Raw genomic sequence first — 19988 nt, forward strand, 5'->3', positions numbered from 1 at the left:
CTCCAAGCTGGGCAAATTGACAATGTTTAACAGTAACAGAGAGAAGGAACAAACAGACACAAGTATATCTAGTTGGAGACCCTTGTGATAGCTAAGACAAACACAATGTTGAGGCTTCAAAAAGTTTGCTGCAGCCCAAGAATAGTTTCCAAATCACATAAAAATCCTGCTACAAAGCAACAAGACACTTGTGATTGATATCATGGCCACAGTAACTATAAAGGAGGCATTATCCAAGAACTATCAGATGCTGACCAGCCTAAGGCCCAATTTCTAGGCCTTAAACCACCATAATTGTTCCTTGGCACCCACACAACCCTCCCCGCATAAATCCCCAATATTTTACCCTCTAGCTGTGAAAAGTTCCAAATTTCTAACACTTATTAACACACCAGCCACTGAAACAGAGAAAAAGATCCCTAGGAATTGTAATTTGGACCTGCTCTACCTTTAGGCTCTCAACTTCAATTTTTGCTAGAAGTAGTGTAACAGGTTAACAGATGGATACTGAAAACAGTGGAACAGGACAGAACATATTAGGAGAAACTAAAAAGAGAACTAACATCCACTATTGACATGGGTGCTGCAAATGGTACCAGGCATTTTACACAATTACAGCCAACAGTAGTCCCACAAAACAGACAGTATCCCCATTTTATAGATAAAAACACAGATTCTGCAAGATTTAAGTGACTTGCCCAACATAAGGAGCAAAGTCAGGGTTCAATCCTAAGGCTTCCTAGCTCCAGAGATCTTTCCTTTAACAACCCCACTGACTTCCAGAAGAGTCCAAGCGTACAGCCTTTAGTAAGTCTTTCCACAACCATTCCTCATCTGCTTTCTTCACCTTGGCTACTCTTAAAACTGGTCTGCACACTGGCAACCAATTATCTCATTCTGTACTTAATGGCATTGTGTTCTTAAGCTGCTATTGATATTTTCAACATCACCAAAACAATCCATTTCTCCTTCCCTCTCTGACCTGCACCCACTAATTAGGAATATTATCTATATCTCAATATTTAACTTTATTATCTAACATTAAACCTGGAGAAGAAGTTCTGAGGTCAAGTACAAATCCTTCACTTTTCAGAAAAGGACCACCTCTGTCTAGAGAGGTATTTATACTCTATTCTCATGATATGTCATTTTGATAAAATCTGTATCACTCTTATGTCACAGGAGGTTCTTCCTGGACACAGATGGTCATGGTTGCATTTTCAAACCCTCTTCTTTGATGAAGGAAACAGCATCCCTATTCTATTATCCTCCAAACTCTTCTGCTAGAGCTCAATGCCCGGATTTGCCTCTAAGACACTGGTTTCCAATTCTAAATGCAGAGATGGTGAATTTACAGCAACTAGGCAAGTAAGCTTCCGGAGCTACAGTTAAACTACTTGGGACTAAAGTTTCTAAGAAACAAGCTACATATCTCAGTAATTACCAAGTTTGAAGGATTTAAAGGCTGACCAACAGCAATTCTGAGATGTCACCATCTTACTTCAGGGTGAATCACATACAAAAGCAAGCCTGTGAGGTGGTCTAGAAAGCCTATAAAGCATGAGACATGGACCTGAAGAAATCCTATAAACATAAAAATGAAGAGAGGTAGATCAAGGCAACCAACTGAAGAAAGTAGGAATTCGGGCAAGGGAAACAAAGCAGGGAAAAGCTTGGGACATAGTACACACCCAGTCAATAACAGTGTTTATGATTTACCTTAAGAAAGTCCGCTACTAAGCACAGAAAATGGCACACAGAAGTACAGTAACTATTATGTAATAAATGAACATATGCCATGAATTACAAAATGGTTCCTAAGGAAAAGATTCCACCCTGGGAATTAATTTGCTGGGGAAGAGACTTACCAATGTAGAAAATGCATCCTCACCTTATGGCAAAAGAGGTGATGGGGCTGCTGCATGATAAAATGCACTGGACAATGAACGTGGAGTCTGGAAGCCATAAAATAGCTGTGTGACTCTGAGTAAGTCCCTTTCACCTTTCTTTGCCTCAGTTTCCCAATCGATTAAATGGGGATACCCCCATCTCCAAGGTGTGAGCAAAGTAGAGGTAAGATGGAAAAAGGAGTCAAAGTCCACACAAATCCAACTGCCTGACTTCGCCAATCTCAAACTTGACAGGCCCAAGAAAAAATTTTCGACCATCCCCCAAAACCTGCTCTTCATCTTTCCCGTCTCAGTAAATGTAACCATTTCATACTCTGGAAACAGTCTTGCTTTCTCCACACCCAATCCATCATCCAGTCCTATCCATTCTAACCCTCTGTGTATCACTGACCTCTGTCTGCACTATCCTCACCCTAGTCTAAGCTACAATTATCTCACATGAATGACTGCAGCCGCCAAAATGATCCCTAGGCTTCCACATTTGCTCTTTCCAATCCAAACGGAACCATCTCCTTAAAAACATAACCATATCTTCATGTCATCTCCCTACTTCTTAAATCCTTTAAGCTGTCCAAGGTCAAGAGAAAGAGGCCAAACTCCTAAACCTGGCTTACAAGGCCCTAAATAAATGACTGTCCTCTGTTCCTCAAGCCACTTTATCCATTCCTGCTCTTGTTCAACACACTGGCTTTTTACGCACGCTTTTTTTTTTTTTTTTTTTTAACGTGCTATGCTCCTTCCTGATAAACCCCTACTCATTCTTTGGGTCTCATTCCAAAATTAAGCCCTCTTTTACTACAGTAACTACGCTTTTATGCAGCTAATTTATTATACAAAAGTATACAATCTCAAGTGCCGTCGCAACGAAACTGAAAGTTCCACGGAGGTAGGAGACAGTTCACCTCAGCATCCTCAGAGGAACCGGGTCTGCCATACAGTTTGGGCCCAAATATTTGAACAAATTCACACACAGTCAACTAAAAACCCTAACTCAAAAAGATAAAGTTCTAATTTATATAGCTGCCCATATTGCTTCAACACCGTCCCCACCTTCACTCTCAAAAGCTCAGACTAAACCTAAACCCTTGGTGACCTATTCAGATACCTCAAGGTTTCCAACCTCCCGCAGCCCCCACTCTCCCCTCCCGCCCCCACAAGGTTCCAGGTCCAAACTGAACCAATCCTAGACCTGAGGAGAGACGAAACGCGCCTCCTTTGGCCCTGCGGGTGGCGGGGTCCCAGACCACCCGGGGAAAGTTTCCTAACCCAGACACCCATGCTGGGAGCCTGGCACAAGTCCGCGAACACTGACGCACGTCGGCCGGAGCACGTCGTCAGCTATCAACCCACGAAGCTTGAGGCGTTTCTTCGAGACTTCGCAGGCGCAACTCAAATCGTGCGTCCCGGCCCGAGCGCCTCGCCGTGCGTCGCAGACTTCCAGATGCCCATTCCATTCACCAAAAACGGACCGAGAAGACGACGACGCCGGCGCCTCGCCCTTTAAAAAACACCCCCATTGGAGGCTGGCGGGTAGCTGAATGAATCCTCGCGAGAGCCACCGGCTTCCGCCCGCTGCCTCCGCTCGGCTCGCCGGACCGGAAGGAAGGCGGTACTTCCCCGCCCCGGGCCCTACCTCACAAGGCAGCGCGGCCCCACTGAGGCCAATCAGAGAGCTTATTGTAGGCCGCGGCGCAGAGAGCCAATGGCAAGTCGCGGCGCGCTCAGAGCTTCCTCTCTTCCGCACCGGCCCCCTCCCTTCCGCCCGCTGACTTCCACTCAGCCTCTGGCGGAGGAAGTGATGTCACAGGCCCCATGTGAGCGGATTGCAACACATGCAGCTGCCTGGAGAGAGGGAGCCGGTGTCCTACGTCAGAGCCGCCGCCGCGGAGCCGCCGCCGGGGAGGAGCAGCCGCTGCCGCCCAGGACTGGGCCCTTAGGTAAGCCGAGGGAGGGAAAGGCCAGCGACCGCCGCGGCGGACCGCGCAGGGCGGGAAGAAGAGGGCCTCTTGGGGGTGGCAAGGAAGGGGGCCGCTCTGCCCCAGCGGCGGCGCTAACTCTGTGGTCTTGGTGTCTCCGGGCCCCGCCGGGCCGCTCTAGGGAGGAGGAGGCGAGAAGATGGCGGACGACCCCAGTGCTGCCGACAGGAACGTGGAGATCTGGAAGATCAAGAAGCTCATCAAGAGCTTGGAGGCGGCCCGCGGGTGAGCGCCGCGTCCGGCCCCCCCGTGCCCTCTTGGTTCCCGGACCCCTCAGGATGGCCGCCCCCGCGCCGCATGGCCGGATGAGAACCAGGCACTAGTCAACTCCCGCCTTCTGGATCTCTGGGTAGTAGCCCCCAACCCAGGGGCGAGGGTCTGCGCGGTTGGCGGGAGAAGGGGGTCCTTCCCCTGCTTCGGGGTAAGGGGCCCCGCTCCCGGGGCTCGGACCACTTGACCCCCTCGTGGAAGGCCATTGATACTTTTGAATCTCTCCCAGACCCTTGAATCCAGCACCTCTCTCTTCTAGCTCCAGGTGCTGCCACCCTGCCCGGGTGCTGTTGGGGAAAAGGGCTCGGCCTTCCTTTCCTAACGCCCTTCCCTGATTTCCTCTCTTCCTTCACGTTTCTTAGCTAGGTCTCATTAAAATGGCCTCCCCCTCCCGGTCTTCTAATACCGGTATGGGTGAAGTTTGGATGGGACAGGAAGGAGAGGTGGGGGACAACCTCTTTATGACTCTTCCTGATATCTTTGGGTCTTCCAACACTCCCAAGATGACTTCCCCCAAATCCTCTAATTATCCCGGAGTTTCCTGGTGTTAGCTGTTACAGTATCCACCTATGAAATGAAAATGCCAACGTGTGCGGGGGGGGAGGGGGGGATAGAGAGAAGATTTTGGTTGACGAATGCGTATCTGTATATTCAGGAGAAACTGGATTGTGAGGCCGTTGAAGTGAACTGTTAACTACAGGGTCCTTTTCGGCCTTTCTCTGGAACTTCCAGGGATAGAGGTGCCTGATGTACTAATGCTTGTTGAAATTTAGAACTGAATTAGGTGGGCTTTTGGTCTCCTTTTGTAAGTTTTCTGGGTGGGCCCAGGGGAAGATTACATTGAAACTGGCTGTATGTGCTTTTTTTTTAGATTAAAAAAGAATTTCTTGTTTTGGGAATGTATGTCAGAGGTATTCCCATTTTTTTAGTTTACTTTTTTTGTTCCTTTCCTGGTTATAGGAACTTTTTGCTTACAGGAAGTGGCCCAAAAAAAAAAAAAAAGGCGTTTGGAACATTACATATTTGTATGTCTGAGCATTCTTAGAATAGCAGAGTGCCTTGCTCCAGGCTATGTTGAAAGTTTGTTTTCAAGGCAGGAATTGGACATTCTGGTTTGCATCCCAGAGCTGTTCTTGATTGGTTGGTTTGCAGTGATAGAATTAATCGAGCTTTTAATTGTTACTATATGAAATAAGGTGTACTTAGTTACATGGATGGCCCTGAGCTAATAGATTGGTTTTGCCTTGTGTTTTGTACTTACTAAATTAGTGACAGTCCTGCTTGAAATGAAGCTCCTGAAAGTTTGGCTCTCAGTTTAGCAACTTGGGCTTTTGCTAACCATTTCCCTAGTACAAATTGAAAGTAGCAGCTTATTTTTTACTTCTTAAGTTTGTTTCTTTGAATTTAATAAAATACTCAGACCTATTTAATAATCTTACAGGAACTTGAACACGAATGGTTCTCTGCCATATATGTTAGATTGAATAATTAGTCCCCAAGTATGAGCATATTTTACAGGGGGGGTAGGTAGTACAGGTCATGACCCATTATGTATGATGCACTACCAAGAATTAGATTCTTTTATTTCACTAGGCTCTTCTGTTGTGTTACTTTCAATTGAGTATGGCTTTTATGGATTGTTGTTGCAGTGTTTAAAGTTGGATATGACCTGTATATTTGTTCTCTTATTACTTTGGGGACATTAGAATCTGCATACCTGATATTCTCTGCAGAAGTCTAAAGTGTGCATTTACGACTGTAGTTTCCCTATTGTCTGAGTGTAGTGACGTTAAAAAATAACACTGTAGTAACAGTATTCCCTTCTGCTTAAGGAAGCTCATTCTCAAATTTTTCCCTAGCCATGTTACCTAGCTACCTGAAACTTTTAAGCTCCTCTTCAAGGCTTTTTAGAGGCTTTATCCCTTTGATTAGCAAAGTTCAGTAAAGTTTTAAGCACACTTAAAATGAAATTCTTATGCATAACTTTTCTAAGTGATGGAGTTAGTTTGAACATTTTAGATAAGGATTAAGCTGTCTAAACTACCTGGGAGTAGTCTTCATTTAAACAAATAATGTGGTTGATAATCATGTCCTACTTTGCCTTTATTCAGCGTTTGATTGCACTTTGATCCCATGAAAATTTTAAATCTTTGCCATCTCTGGGTATCAGTAAGGAGCCACAACTGTATTCAGTTTGGCTCTGAAGTTTCCCAGTACATATCAGCTTCTTTTCAGAAATAGGAAGATTGCGTGTTCATGGCTATATTGTATTAAAATCAGACTCAGATCATCATACTGTATGATGAGAAATGTTTTCTTTACCTAATGCTAAAATATTTTAAGGAGAAATGTCATGACCTTTCAAAAACTGGATGACAATCTGTGTGCTGGTGTTTGCAGGTAGCCTTTGGGCTGAAGGAGAAAACTGAGGTCTTCAAGCATGGTTATTAGCACTAGTAAAAGTTAGTGGTGGGTTTATAGAATTGTTTTTGAAATAAAGTTTTGTGGGGTTTTTGTTTTCTTTTTTAACTCTCCCAGCAGTATAGAATTCTGGGCATGAAAACCAGATTGGTTTGTTTTTAACAGTAACTATAAGAAATGCTGGGATAAGAGTAATTTTGAAATTCAGAGTTGGTTTATGACTATCTCTTGATAATATCACCCAAATGTAGCTTTGAAAGGGAACCACTGCAAAATGGACCCAGTAATTAAGTACATCTGAACAGAGTGAAGTTGTTAAGCACAATAATTATTAAGTGTGTAGCATATTATAGACACTGTTAAGCAAGACACTATTTCATTTAATCCTCACAAGAAGTATTGCCACCTTTTGATAGCCAAGGCAACTGAGGCTGAGAGGGAAATAACTTGGTGTCTGAAGTGTAGCAGAGCTCAGGACTTGAACCATTGTGTTACACAGTGCGTTGAATATATTTTATTTTTTCCAAAAACACAAGGCTGGGTTCACTCAAATTGTAATCTAAGCTATAATAGACTATTTTATTTTAAAGATTGTATTTATTTAGAAAGAGAGCATGGTTTGGGGGAGGGGGGGCAGAGAGAAGCAAACTCCCCACCGAGCAGAGTCCACAATGGGCTCAGCTAGATCTCAACCCTGAGATCAGGACCTGAGCAGAAACCACAAGTCTGGTGCTCAGCCAACTGAGCCACCCAGGCGCGTATAACAGACTATCGTAATGTTGTCATGTCTTTGGAAGAGCATTTGTAAGAGCCAAAATGGCTAAAATAGGGAACTTGGCGGAGGCTTTTGTAGCCCTCGTCATACTTAATTTTCTGAGTTGAAAGAAGTATTACACATATAACTTAAATTTCAGTTCGTGGAACATACCTATTTAGTCTCATGTGAGTCTAATAGAATGTTAGGTTGTATGTTAATAAAATAACCTGCCACTACTTTTGGTATACATAAATCCCACTTAAGGTTTAGTGGAAGTTCTTCCTGGTTTGTGATTGCTCCTGGTACATTCTTCACTGTTGGCTGAATGAGGACAAATGTATACATAAGCCAGAACTGGAACTAGAGCCACATGAATGGAACTGTAGTTGTGGATATTTTGGATAAGGAACTAAAGCAGGTGAATATATCTTACAAGAAAGATGGGTGGGAAATTTTGGTGGTTTTTTTTCCTGCTAATGTTTTCTGAACCAGCAAGAAGTAGCTCCAAATATAAGGCTGGGAGATTTATAATTTTCATGTAATAAAATCATTGCCAGAGCCTGTTGTAGCTAAGAGCAGTGGTAAATGTGAGAGACAAGGATAATTTGGGCTAAGTTGCACCTGTGAGTGTTCGAATGTTTTTTTACTTATCTTGACCAAGGAACCTTGTATATTTCAGAAATAAACTTAGATAACCCATGTTTTAAGATCTGCCCAGTTTGTAGACTTTATTTGGGTCTTCTGTGGTGGTCTTGGGCATTTTAAAATCTTACTGTTTAGTTAGAAGCAATTCGTAGGTACTTTGACTTTGAAGGAAATAGAAACAACCTAGCTTACTGACTGCTTTTCCTCTCCTGAAATACATAGCTTCTTTTCTCCTCTAAGTAGTTCTGATAACAGATGGAGCAAAGGGGGTTCCTCCACATTAAGCATTTTTCCAGTTCTTAGCGGATAACAGCTGGGTGTCCTCCACTTTAATTCTGGCACTACATAAAGTTAGCATCTGTCCGGTTAAGTGCTCAGTCCCACAAGACTGCCCCCTTTTATGGTAAGTCTGGGCCTCCCCTATTTCTGACCTATGGGCATTAAATTGGGGATTTAATAATTTGCTAGAGTGGCTCACAGAACTTAGGGAAACACTTTATTTCATTGACTGGGGGGAGGGTTGTTTGTTTTGTTTTAAGATTTTATTTATTCATGAGAGGAACAGAGAGGCAGAGACATAAGCAGAGGGAGAAGCAGGCTCCCTGTGGGGAGCCTGGTGCAGGACTCAATCCCAGGACCCTGGGATCACGACTTGAGCCAAAGGCAGAGGCTCAATCACTGACCCATCCAGGTGCCCCACATTGACTGGTTTTATAAAGAATACAAATGAAGATTATATAGGGTGAGGGTCAGAAGCATCTAAGTACAAGAACTTCTGTTGCTGTGGAACTGGGACATACTGCCTGGGTTTACCAACCTAGAACTTCACTAAATCTTACTCAAGAGTTTGTAAAACCTAATCTGCAGACTCTCCTTCTACACCAGACCTTTCTCAGAGATCTGTGGATGGAGCTGAAAGTTCCAGCCCTCAGTTAGGTGGTCTTCCTGGTGATCCCAGTGGCCCCACCCTTAAGTCACTTTATTATCATAAACTCGGGTGTACTCCATAGATATTCCTTATGAATAACAAAACCCATCACCCAGAACATTTTAAGGGCTTTAGAAGCTTTGTCAAAAGCTATGGACAGGGGATCCCTGGGTAGCTCAATGGTTTGGTGCCTGCCTTCAGTCCAGGGTGTGGTCCTGGGACCCGTGATCAAGTCCCACATCAGGCTCCCTGCATGAGGCCTGCTTCCCCTTCTGCCTGTCTCTTTGTCTCTCTGTGTCTCTCATGAATAAATAAAATCTTAAAAAAAAAAAAAAGCTGTGGACAAAGACCAAATACATTTCTTGTAGCACATAGCCATTTTTTTAAATCTATACAGAATTATTCACATTTTGTTGGATTAAAAGTAATTTTGTTAGAGGCTCCTGGGTGGCTCAGTTGGTTAAGCATCCAACTCTTGATCTAAGGGTCATGAATTCAAGCCCTTTTATAAGGCTCCATGCCCTGGTGTTGAGTCTAATTTTTAAAAAAGTAATTTTGTGAGATGAATGGGCTTATTTTAACCATAGAGACAAATAAGATGGACAGGCTATTAATATGGTTTTATATTAAATGTGTTTGAATACCTACTCAAAGTGAAAATTATTGTTTATTTTATTATTTTTTTTTTTTAAGATTTTTTATTCATTAGAGAGAGAGAGAGAGGCAGAGACACAGGCAGAGGAAGAAGCAGGCTCCATGCAGGGAGCCCAATGCGGGACTCAATCCAGAGACTCCAGGATCACACCCCAGGCCAAAGGCAGGCGCTGAGCCACCCAGGGATCCCAAAATTATTGTTTAATAGAACATTCACCTGGGCAGCCCGGGTGGCTCAGTGGTTTTGTGCCACTTTCAGCCCAGGGCGTGATCCTGGAAACCCGGGATCAAGTCCCACGTCGGGCTCCCTGCATGAAGCCTGTTTCTCCCTCTACCTGTCTCTGCCTCTGTTGTGAGAAAACTTAAATAAGATTGGCAGCAGGGCTGAATGGCCTTAAATCGTATTTGAAGATTCAGGAGAAATGTGCCTCTTTTCCTTAGACCCACTGCTGGAACTGTCTAACTGAGAAGGTAAAGAGCAGAAATTTCTTCAGAGTCCAGTGAATTCTCTAGCAATCTCAGAATAAAACCTTCTCATAGGCTACATTCTATAGATGTCTCTTATCTTAATGAGGAGGAGAAGTGATTATAGGGGTTCAAGGCTCTCCTCTTTTCCAACAGGTTGGAAATTAGGTTTCTTGGGCAGCCAGGGTGGCTCGGTGGTTTAGCACAGCCTTCAGCCTGGGGTGTGATCCTGGAGACAGAGGATCAAGTCCCACATCAGGTTCCCTCCATGGAGCCTGCTTCTCCCTCTGCCTGTGTCTCTGCGTGTGTGTGTCATGAATAAATAAATAAAATCTTAAAAAAAAAAAAAACAGGTTTCTTGTCGGTACTTTCCTCAAAGAGCACGAAGGTTCCCTTTGATAACAGCTTTATCTTATACCACTGGACACACTTTAAACCCTGTCTGCTGTCTGTTAAGATACTTCCATTTTTTCATATTTTTGTCACTTTCTGAACAGACAGGTTTGGTTTTGTTTTGTTTGTTTTTGAGAACACAAGCGGGGAGGAGGGGCAGAGGGGGAGGAAGAAGCAGGACCCCCCCCCCAGCAGGAAGCATTATGAGGGGCTCTATTGCAGGACCTCAGGACCACAACCCCAGGCAAAGGCAGACACTTAACCAGCTGAGCCACCCAGGCATCTAGAGGATGTTATCTGTTAACTTTTATTTTTAAGATTTTATTTATTATCATTCTCATAGATGCAAAGATGAAAACAGATTTCATTCTTATACATTATATACTGATCACATTTTCTGTGCTTTAATCAAGCCCTTTCTCTTTTACCTACTTAATTTGTATGTTAATGGATGCTTTATAAGTTTGCATTGTTCTTTTTTTTTAAAGCTCTCCAAGTTCTGTATCTTTTTTTTAAGATTTTATTTATTCATTCATGGTAGACACAGAGAGAGAGAGAGAGAGAGAGAGAGAGAGAGAGAGAGAGAGAGGCAGAGACACAGGCAGAGGGAGGAGCAGGCTCCATGCAGGGAGCCTGATGTGGGACTCAATCCCGGGACTCCAGGATCACGCCCTGGGTGGAAGGCAGGCGCTTAAACTGCTGACCCACCCAGGCTGCCCTGTTCTGTATCTGTATTTAACAGTAATTTTCAGACATGAAGTTTTCATCCAGTTTATGCTTTGTCTTTTGTCACTACCTTTCCATTTTCAGGTGCCTGATAACTTCTTGTCATGCAGATAACTCAGGAATATTGGGCATATGCTCCTTTGTTTTCTCATTTTATTTGATATCCTCTAAGGTCCCCTTTAGGAGAATGATCCCAGTCAAAACAAAAGATTGTCTTTTCCCTACTGTATTTGGGGCCTTTAAATTAGATTTTTCCCCAAACTCACATCTAAGTATATGAAAAAGAAGCCCATAAATGCATTTTAACTACTAACCAGTCAGCTTAGAAGCTTCATCAAATATCTGCTATAAGTTGGACACAGGACATTTGGAAGAAACGTGTGATACAGTGAGAACATGGTCTCACACAACCCTGGATTGATGATATGAATCATTTCCAGATCCATGTTAGTAAATACAGAACAACACAGTAAATGTTGAAGTGGGACATGGTGTAAGCAGATGAATAGGGTCTTGAGCAAGGTATTGGACATTGTCAAAAAACAAGACATTGTATAACTATTCAGGCAGATTTCCTAGGGGTGGCAAGTAGCGTTTTAGAATATTACCTAGGGAAGTATTATTTGGCTGATACAGTATCTTTGATACAGTGGTGGAGTGGAGCTGTAACTGATCTGCAGCTTTGAAATTGAAATTGAAATTCATTCTTGATTGAAAGCCAGTTAGCCTAAAATTAGATCCAAGAGCTTTGTGTTGGTTGATGGTTGGTGAGCTGTCGGGGTATTGAAATAGCGCAGAGCATTTGTGCATGTGTGCCTTGTTCATAAAGTTGGCATGACATAGCTGAAGACAATCCCAACAGTTTGCCTTTCAACCTAAATAAACTTTAGTTTGCAAGTAATGAAAATGTGCTGATTCCCAAACATGAATTCCTTAATACCTCTGGATTTTTTATCTTTAGCTTTTTACTGAAAAAGCTTTTTCTTCCCTTTTTGGCTACCCCATTCTCTGGCATCTTCTGGCCTTGATGACTTCACTTAAGCAAGGAGCAGCCTCAGGAAAGACAAGGTTAGAGGTTCAGGACTGGGATATGTTTTAATGAAGTTATAAAACTAGTTTTCTGAAGATGAGTTGAATAGCATACATTTTGACTCATAACAGCTCTTTGAGGAAACTATGACCATTTCATGGATGAAGAAATTGAAATATAGAGATTAAGTAGCTTTCATGATATCATAACCTTACATAAGGGGCAATGCTAGATTTTCTGTTCCTACTTTTCTGATTTCAGAGCCTGTAATCCTGTTAGACCATACTGCCTTGCTCTTTGATTAGTGTTTTTTCTGCTAAGTAGAAACATCTCCCATTCCCTTCTGAAAGGACTCTTATCCAAGGAGATTTGCATTTACTAGAGGGAGCAGGTGTGCTGAGACCCAGAAACAAAGATAAAAGGAAAACAGGCATGCTTTTTGCAAATCTACCCAAGGAAGAACGTGGGTACCAAACATACTCTTAATGAGCATCACTGGTGAGGGAAATAACTTGCTTTGAAATCCTTCTCCAGAAGCTCATTTTATGTATTAGAACAGTAACAGGAAGGCAGTGGCTTTTGTTTTATTTGAAAAGTACTTGCATTGTGATAAATATCAAGTAAATTGTCTCATTTATAAGGTCCCATGTAGAACGCTGATCACTAATGCTGGTTGTGATTGATATCTCTAGGCTTTGCCTTGATGAAAGAATGCTAGAGAAAGTTTCCAGCTGCTGCTTCCTGGTGGAACATTCCACTAGGTGAGCTTTGTGAAGTTGTTATAATTTCTTTCATATATATTTTTTAAAAATTTTTGGAGCAAAGGGCAGAGGGAGAAAAAGAATCTTAGGCAGGCTGTACACCCAGTTCAGATGTGGAGCTTGGTCTCACAACCCTGAGATCATGACTTGAGCTGAAATCAAGAGTTGGATGCTTAACTGACTGAGCCACCCAGGCGCCCCTATAGTTTTTCTAAGACCAAGTAAATGCCTATAAATTATAGAAAAAGTAATACACCAGATATATACATTTTTGTTTTGGATGACTAATCCTAATGTCGTTGAAGGTAATGTATGAAAATGAACCTTTGTAAACTTTGTGCTGGAAACTTTTGCTGGGACATGGAGTTACTCTTTATGACAGAGGCTGTTTTAATGTCTCAGTATGTTCAGATCTTGGACCTTGTCCCATCTGGTAATGGCATCTGACCCCTAAGGTCAATTGCATAAATCAATTTCAGGTAACTGTCTAGCCTTTTGAACAGTAACAGAATCCTCCCTCCTAGTTTGATATTCTGCAAGCTCTTCATAAAAGACTGCCCCATCCACCTCCAACCAGCATAAGAGATGATGGGGCAGGGCATCAAGTTGAGGGTGAACAAAAGAAGACACTTTGGAAGTATTGGTTTTGTTATATTAAGGACTAACAATGGTTTGAGGGGTTTGGCAAAGGTAAAGCTGAGACAGTCATTTCTTGGGGAGTGTTAGTTCCTCTCCAAAGACTAGCAAATTTTTAATTGGTATTTTGTATGGTAGTTTAGAATAAATCTCTGGTGTTTGCTTAGAAGAGACTATGTAGAGAAGATCTTATTTCTGATGTTAGGAATTAACTGTATTCATCAAATTCATGTTCTAAAATTTTTGTGCCCTTAAGGTTATGTAGACCTAGTGTAAGCAACACGTTATTTCACTTTTTGATACTTGGTGGAAGAGAAAATGGGTTCAGATCTTTGAAGTGACTCATAACCAGACAAGTGGTGACTGACTCTGGATTATGTCACAATAATGAAAACCCATTAATGTACAGCCACAGCTGTACGATAAAGTTACTTAAAGTTTCAGAGGGAAATGGATTTCTGTATTTCTTATGATAAGTTACAAAACCATTTTGTAACTAGTATTCTGGCCATATTATCTTGAACTGCATTTTTGGTTTGGTTATTTGTTCTATTGGAAGATTTGGTAAGACCTGTAATCCAAGAAAGGTAATTACCACCTACCACCAAGTCCCTTTTTATCTCTGGACTTACTCAGACTCTAGTAAGACTTACCACACCATCTAACGTGCTTCCCCCCTCCCTCTGCTGTGATGTTAATTCTTTCTTACTATACTATTAAAGAACAGAGGGATAGGGTACAAGGAGCTAGAATTCCATGTAGTTACCTTTTAGTGAGCCCTTAATATTTGTTATCCACGTTAAGCACTTGACATATATTACAGAATCCTCATGACCTTGTGAAAAAAGTAGAAAGTCAGGCCCAAAGAGATTTATGTAAGTTGCTGTAGGTTATGTAGATAATACATGACATGAACCCAAATCTGATTTTATAAATCTGTGCTCCTGGGGTGCCTGGCTGGCTCAGTCAGAAGAGCATGTGACTCTTGATGTCATGATCATGGGTTCGAACCCCATGTTGGGTGTAGAGATTACTTAAAATTTTTTAAATCTTATTTAAAAAAAAAAATCCAGGCAGCCTGGGTGGTTTGGCGGTTTAGCGCCGCCTTCAGCCCAGGGCGTGATCCTGGAGTCCCCGGATTGAGTCCCATGTCGGCTCCCTGCATGGAGCCTGCTTCTGCCTCTACCTGTGTCTCTGCCTCTCTCTGTCTCTGTATCTCTCATGAATAAATAAATAAAATCTAAAAAAAATAAAATAAAAATCCATACTCCTAACCAACCTCCCACATTGTTTCCGTATTAGGCCCATATCAAAAAGATATCTACAGTTTCAAAGTTAAACTTAGTTTTGCAGGCAGCCCCAGTGGTTCAGCGGTTTAGCGCCACCTTCAGCCAGGGGCGTGATCCTGGAGTCCCGGGATTGAGTCCCACATCAGGCTCCCTGCATGGAACTTCTGCCTCTTTCTCTCTCTGTGTGTCTCTCATCAATCAATAAATAAAATCTTAAAAAAATAAATAATAAACTTAGTTTTGCATGTTTGGTAAAAGAAAAATAGAAATCCCATGGTGAATAAAGAATATGGATAGGGGATGCCTAGGTGACTTAGTCGGTTAGGCATCTAACTTTGGCTCCTGATCTGCAGTCTCTGCACTCAGTAAGGAGTCTGCTCCTCTCCCTCTCCTCCTCCCCCCTGCTCATGCTTGCTCTAGCTCTCTCTCATATAAATAAATAAAATCTTAAAAAAACAACATATGGACAAAGGCAGTAGAAATTAGAGAGGAACTCGTTGCTTTATACCCGATGATCCGTATAATGTGGCTAGCTTAGCGATTCCCAAAAATGATTTGAATAAGATTTAAGTTGAGCATTTTTGAGCTTAAAAAAGGATGGTGGGAAGCTTTGGCTATTAATCTCCTAGGCACAATCCCAGTCATCAAACATTGATATGATAGCTCCTTGAGGAACACACACTCTAAATCCCAACTACAGAGTATAGTAGGCAGTCTACTACCTGGTCCTAAACTGAAAGTAATTCTGTTAAGTTGGGGTGATGAGATGGGTGGGCAGGGCATTTGGGGGCAGTGGTTGTTCTGTCTGGGAAAAGTTGGACAGTTCATTGTGGTTGTACTGCTGCTAGGCCAAATGACATCTGCTTACCTCCAGCTGGTGGCTTTCTGAGTTTGTCTTCTCTAGTTGGGGACAGAGTCCTGGAATCCCTGGCTTCAGCTCGCCAAGAAATTCTGCTTCAAGTTGCAGAAAGCAAGCCAGACCCAGTGATTCTCAGCCCTATTACACATCAGAATTGATATGATTGTATTTGAATCAGTCTTTCTGAAAATCAGGTCTCCCTCTTACTCATAATCACACTACCCTCACTGTCCCTATTCAAGTGATTAAATCAGAAGAGGAAGGGGAGATCTTTTTTTTTTTTTTTTAAGATTTTATTTATTTATTCATAGAGACACACAGAGAGAGAGAGGCAGAGACACAGGCAGAGGGAGAAGCAGGCTCCACGCAGAGAGCCCGCCGTGGGACTCGATCCAGGGTCTCCAGGATCACGCCCTGGGCTGCAGGCGGCGCTAAACTGCTGCGCCACTGGGGCTGCCCAGGAAAGGGAGATCTTTTTGTGAATGAGAATTATTTTTTTGTTTTGCTCTTTTAGAAAGTTTTCCCAAGGATTCAGTGCAAATAGTTCAGTAGACAGCCTTGCATGAACCACAGTTTGGTTTTTTTTTTCCAGCTACCTTTCTAAAGTGTTGAGCATCATTGATGAACTTGATAAAACTTATACAAGTCAGAGTGCCTAGATTGTCTTTGCCTGTCTTTTGTCAGAAGGTACCTTGAATCCAAAGTCTGCAACTCTGTGATACCTGAAGTTCTACACACCCCGGAGTCCAGGCTCTGCTCTGCTCACCTTGCTTTTTCTACCTTACAGGTATTTCAGACCTGGCCCATAGAGTGACCTTATCAATGCTGCCTGTCCATATTGCTCAGGGTTCAGGAAACATTGGATGAATAACTGGTGGTGGCACTATCGTAACTTCCCACATTAGGGAGGGAAACTTTTCCTTCAGCGGTGTGAGACTGAAGGAAGGAAGAGCTGTCAGCTCTTTATTTAAATTCTCTTCCTTCCTGAGTTCTGTCTGGCTTTATTTACTGTCTGCATTTAGTCTATTTACAACTACTTCTTCCTTCTGTCTCCCAGCTATTTTGTTGCTCAGAAGTTAGTCCTCTGGAAGCATTGATAAACCCCTCTTTGATAAGGGAAAGTGCCCCAAATATGGTGAGAACAAGAAGGAATCTAAGAGCAGAGGCCCCAGAAAGCCTTATGTACCACATTGTTAAATGCTTTGTCTTGCTTTGCCCAGTCTTTACAACCTGCATGTGAATCATTGCTGTGCTGCATAATTCACTGACTCTTGAATGAGAGCCTTTTGATTTTTGGTAAAGGATATAGTGACAAAGCAGAACAGTAGATGAAAACCTATTAAAATTTTAAAAGGATGTAGTTTGCAGATGTGTCCAGCAACTCCTTGGTGAAAGGTTTACTTCTCCTTCTTCCCTGTGGGTTGCTTGGGTTGCTTTAAAATAAAATATTCAACTTCCTTGATTTTATTTTGGTGTTTACACAAACTGGTCTAACAGCTTTGATTGGCTTGCCTTGGGGGTAAATGAGTGCTTATTTTGTTTGGAAGCTTTACTGGAAAAACTTTATTTCTCTTAAAGCCAATATACAAAAAAAAAACCAAAACAAAACAGGTATTATAAAGCAGCCTTTAAATAAAGAGGAACTTTAAAAGGTGGGGTCACCTGGGTGCCCCAGTGGTTGAACGTCTGCCTTCGGCTCAGGGCGTGACTGGAGTTGGGATGAGTCCCACATCGGGCTCCCTGCATGGAGCCTGCTTCTCCCTCTGCCTGTGTCTCTGCGCCTCTCTCTCTCTCTCTCTCTCTCTCTCTCTCTGTGTGTGTGTCTCTCATGAATAAATAAAATTTTTTTTTAAATTTTAATAAAATAACTTTAGGTGTTTGTTTCCACCACCACCATCCCACATAGGATAGTTTCACGGAAACTAGTGAAAGGTACTTTTTTGAGTGTTAATCAAAATCCAAAGGAGTAAGAAGCCAAAACTAACTTTCAGGTGGTGCTTGAGATTGAGCAACTTGGCAGAAATATGGCGATTTTTCTTTGCAAGCTACATTTCTGAATTAGTTAAGTAGAAACCTATTACTCAGGTATCTTCACTACTTTGTACTCTATAGAATGTTACATGGATGTAAGTGTAAAGTTGGTTGTCCAGCTCTGGTGCTATACAGTGAAGTTGCTTAATGAATGCTTATCTGCTTAACCTATCTGCAGTGGAAAGTAAATAGCTGCTTATCTTAAGGTCATTGCTTTGTCCTCTGCGTGATTATCTTGCTTTAAGGATTTCCTTCAGGCATTTTGAGTTCACTCAGTGAATTTGTCCCAACATCCTCTTTAGCTTCAAACTTTTCATCCTTTGGGGTTTGGTGCCTGTTTGCTTCCTGAGCTGAGTGAGCTTCACTCCTGCTATCCTTGGAGCCCCTTCTCATTCCATTCCCTACTGATTGCCTCTTTGCTAGTTCCATCTCCTAGGAAACTACTCTGTAAATCAGAGCACGTAAGCTTTTAAAAACTGAGCCCTTTTGAGAAATAACTCTTAGTCCGTAAAGATTTCCAAGAGCTTATAGGGTAGAGAAATATGTTCTCTTGAGAATTATTAATCTAAAAACTAGCACAAGCTAGTAAAATTCGGTATTAAAATATATGTCTTTTTTCCCCATCTTCTATATTTTCATATTGTGCATGTGCATAAATTGACAGGCTCCTGTGTAGAGACAGGTAGGTGATAGCTACAATAAGAGGCCATATTTGAAGTTAAATTTACCTGCCTAATGTTTCCACGCCCTCCCAGAGGAAACACCTTGTCTCCTCCTTGATCTGTAGAGTTTGACATAACGGTCACAAAAAATTATCAGAAAGGCTCTTTGGAAATTTCCTTCTTAGAAACCTAGCTAGAGGGCAGCCCAGGTGGCTCAGCGGTTTAGCGCCACCTCCAGCCCAGAGTGTGATCTGGAGACCCGGGATTGAGCCCCGCGTCAGGCTTCCTGCATGGAACCTGTTTCTCCCTCTGCCTGTGCCTCTGCCTCTCTCTCTCTCTCTCTCTCTCTGTGTTTCTCATGAATAAATAAATAAAATCAAGAAAGAAAAGAAAGCAAAGAAAGAAGCCTAGCAAGATAAATATTGGAAGAATAGCAGTTTGTTATAGTTGGTTGCTTTAAAAATAAAAATAGGATCCAACAGACTCACTGTAAAAGCTTTTTTTTTTTTTTTAATACAAGATACCAATTTTGTTTCATTTGGGAATTCTTTTTCCATCTAGTTCAGAAACTGGAACATGGCCACAGGTAGATCAGTACGTAGAAATTTTTATTTCTAGACACTTTGTCCTCCTTTAGAAAAAGTTTCTTGGGACACCTGAGTGGCTCAGTGGTTTAGTGCCTGCCTTCAGCCCAGGGCCTGATCCTGGAGTCCTGGGATCCAGTCCCGCATCGGGCTCCCTGCATGGAGCCTGCTTCTCCCTCTGCTTGTGTCTCTGCCTCTCTCTCTCTCTCTCTGTCTCTCATGAATAAATAAAGACCCAGGCAGAGGGAGAAGCAGACTCCATGCAGGAAGTCCAAGGTGAGACTCAATCCCCGGACCCCAGGATCAGGCCCTGAACCGAAGGCAGGCACTAAACCACTGAGCCACCCAGGTGTCCCTAAATAAATAAAATATTTTTTTTAAGTTTCTTTTTGTAGTTGTACTGAGAAAATTGATATGAAAAACATTTAAGAGAGTGATAAACCTGACTTAATGTGTGTTTGCACATGAGCAAAGGATTGTTTTGGTTTGGTTTCTTAAGATATTTATTTATTTATTTATTTGTTTGTTTGTTTATTTATTTATTTATTTATTTGAGAGTGAGAAGCACAAGCGGGGGGGGGGCGGCGACTGAGAAGCAAGCCCCCGCCCCTCCCCCCAAGCAGGGAGCCTGATGTGGGGCTCCATCCCAGGACCCTGGGATCATAACCTGAGCCAGATGCAGATGCTTAAGCAATTGGGCCACCCAGGCGCCCACAAAGGGTTGTTTTGAAGCATCTTTGCTTTGTGGTCATTTTGATTGTGTTTGTAATGCCAAGTGAAGCTGCTCTTCTGTAAGTGGCTTGTCTGGTTTGGCTAGAATATTTGCTCCCCTACCCAAGGGGTGGCAGCAGTGCACATAGCATACTTTACTGTGTACTGTCATTGATCAACTTGTAGTTCATTGAGGAAAGTATTGCGGAAGTTATGAACATGCCTTCTGGGTTTTGAATAGAAACCTCAGCAGAAACAGTGCCAGTTTCAGAGATAGAAA

At 42.5% G+C, this 19988-nt stretch overlaps 1 protein-coding gene across 1 annotated transcript in view; it reads left to right on the forward strand.

Annotated features, from left to right (window-relative positions):
* The first annotated feature begins 3692 nt into the window (after window positions 1-3692).
* The window catches only part of ETF1 (eukaryotic translation termination factor 1), a 31625-nt gene continuing 15329 nt past the window's right edge, over window positions 3693-19988 (forward strand). Inside the window, exons 1-2 of the mRNA XM_041762764.1 lie at window positions 3693-3847; window positions 4008-4111. Of these exons, the coding sequence (XP_041618698.1) occupies window positions 4026-4111 (86 nt within the window). The 5' untranslated portion in view covers window positions 3693-3847; window positions 4008-4025. The remainder of the gene's footprint in view (window positions 3848-4007; window positions 4112-19988) is intronic.

This window comes from Vulpes lagopus, chromosome 7 (genome assembly GCF_018345385.1).
Source record: "Vulpes lagopus strain Blue_001 chromosome 7, ASM1834538v1, whole genome shotgun sequence".
Lineage (NCBI taxonomy): Eukaryota > Metazoa > Chordata > Mammalia > Carnivora > Canidae > Vulpes > Vulpes lagopus.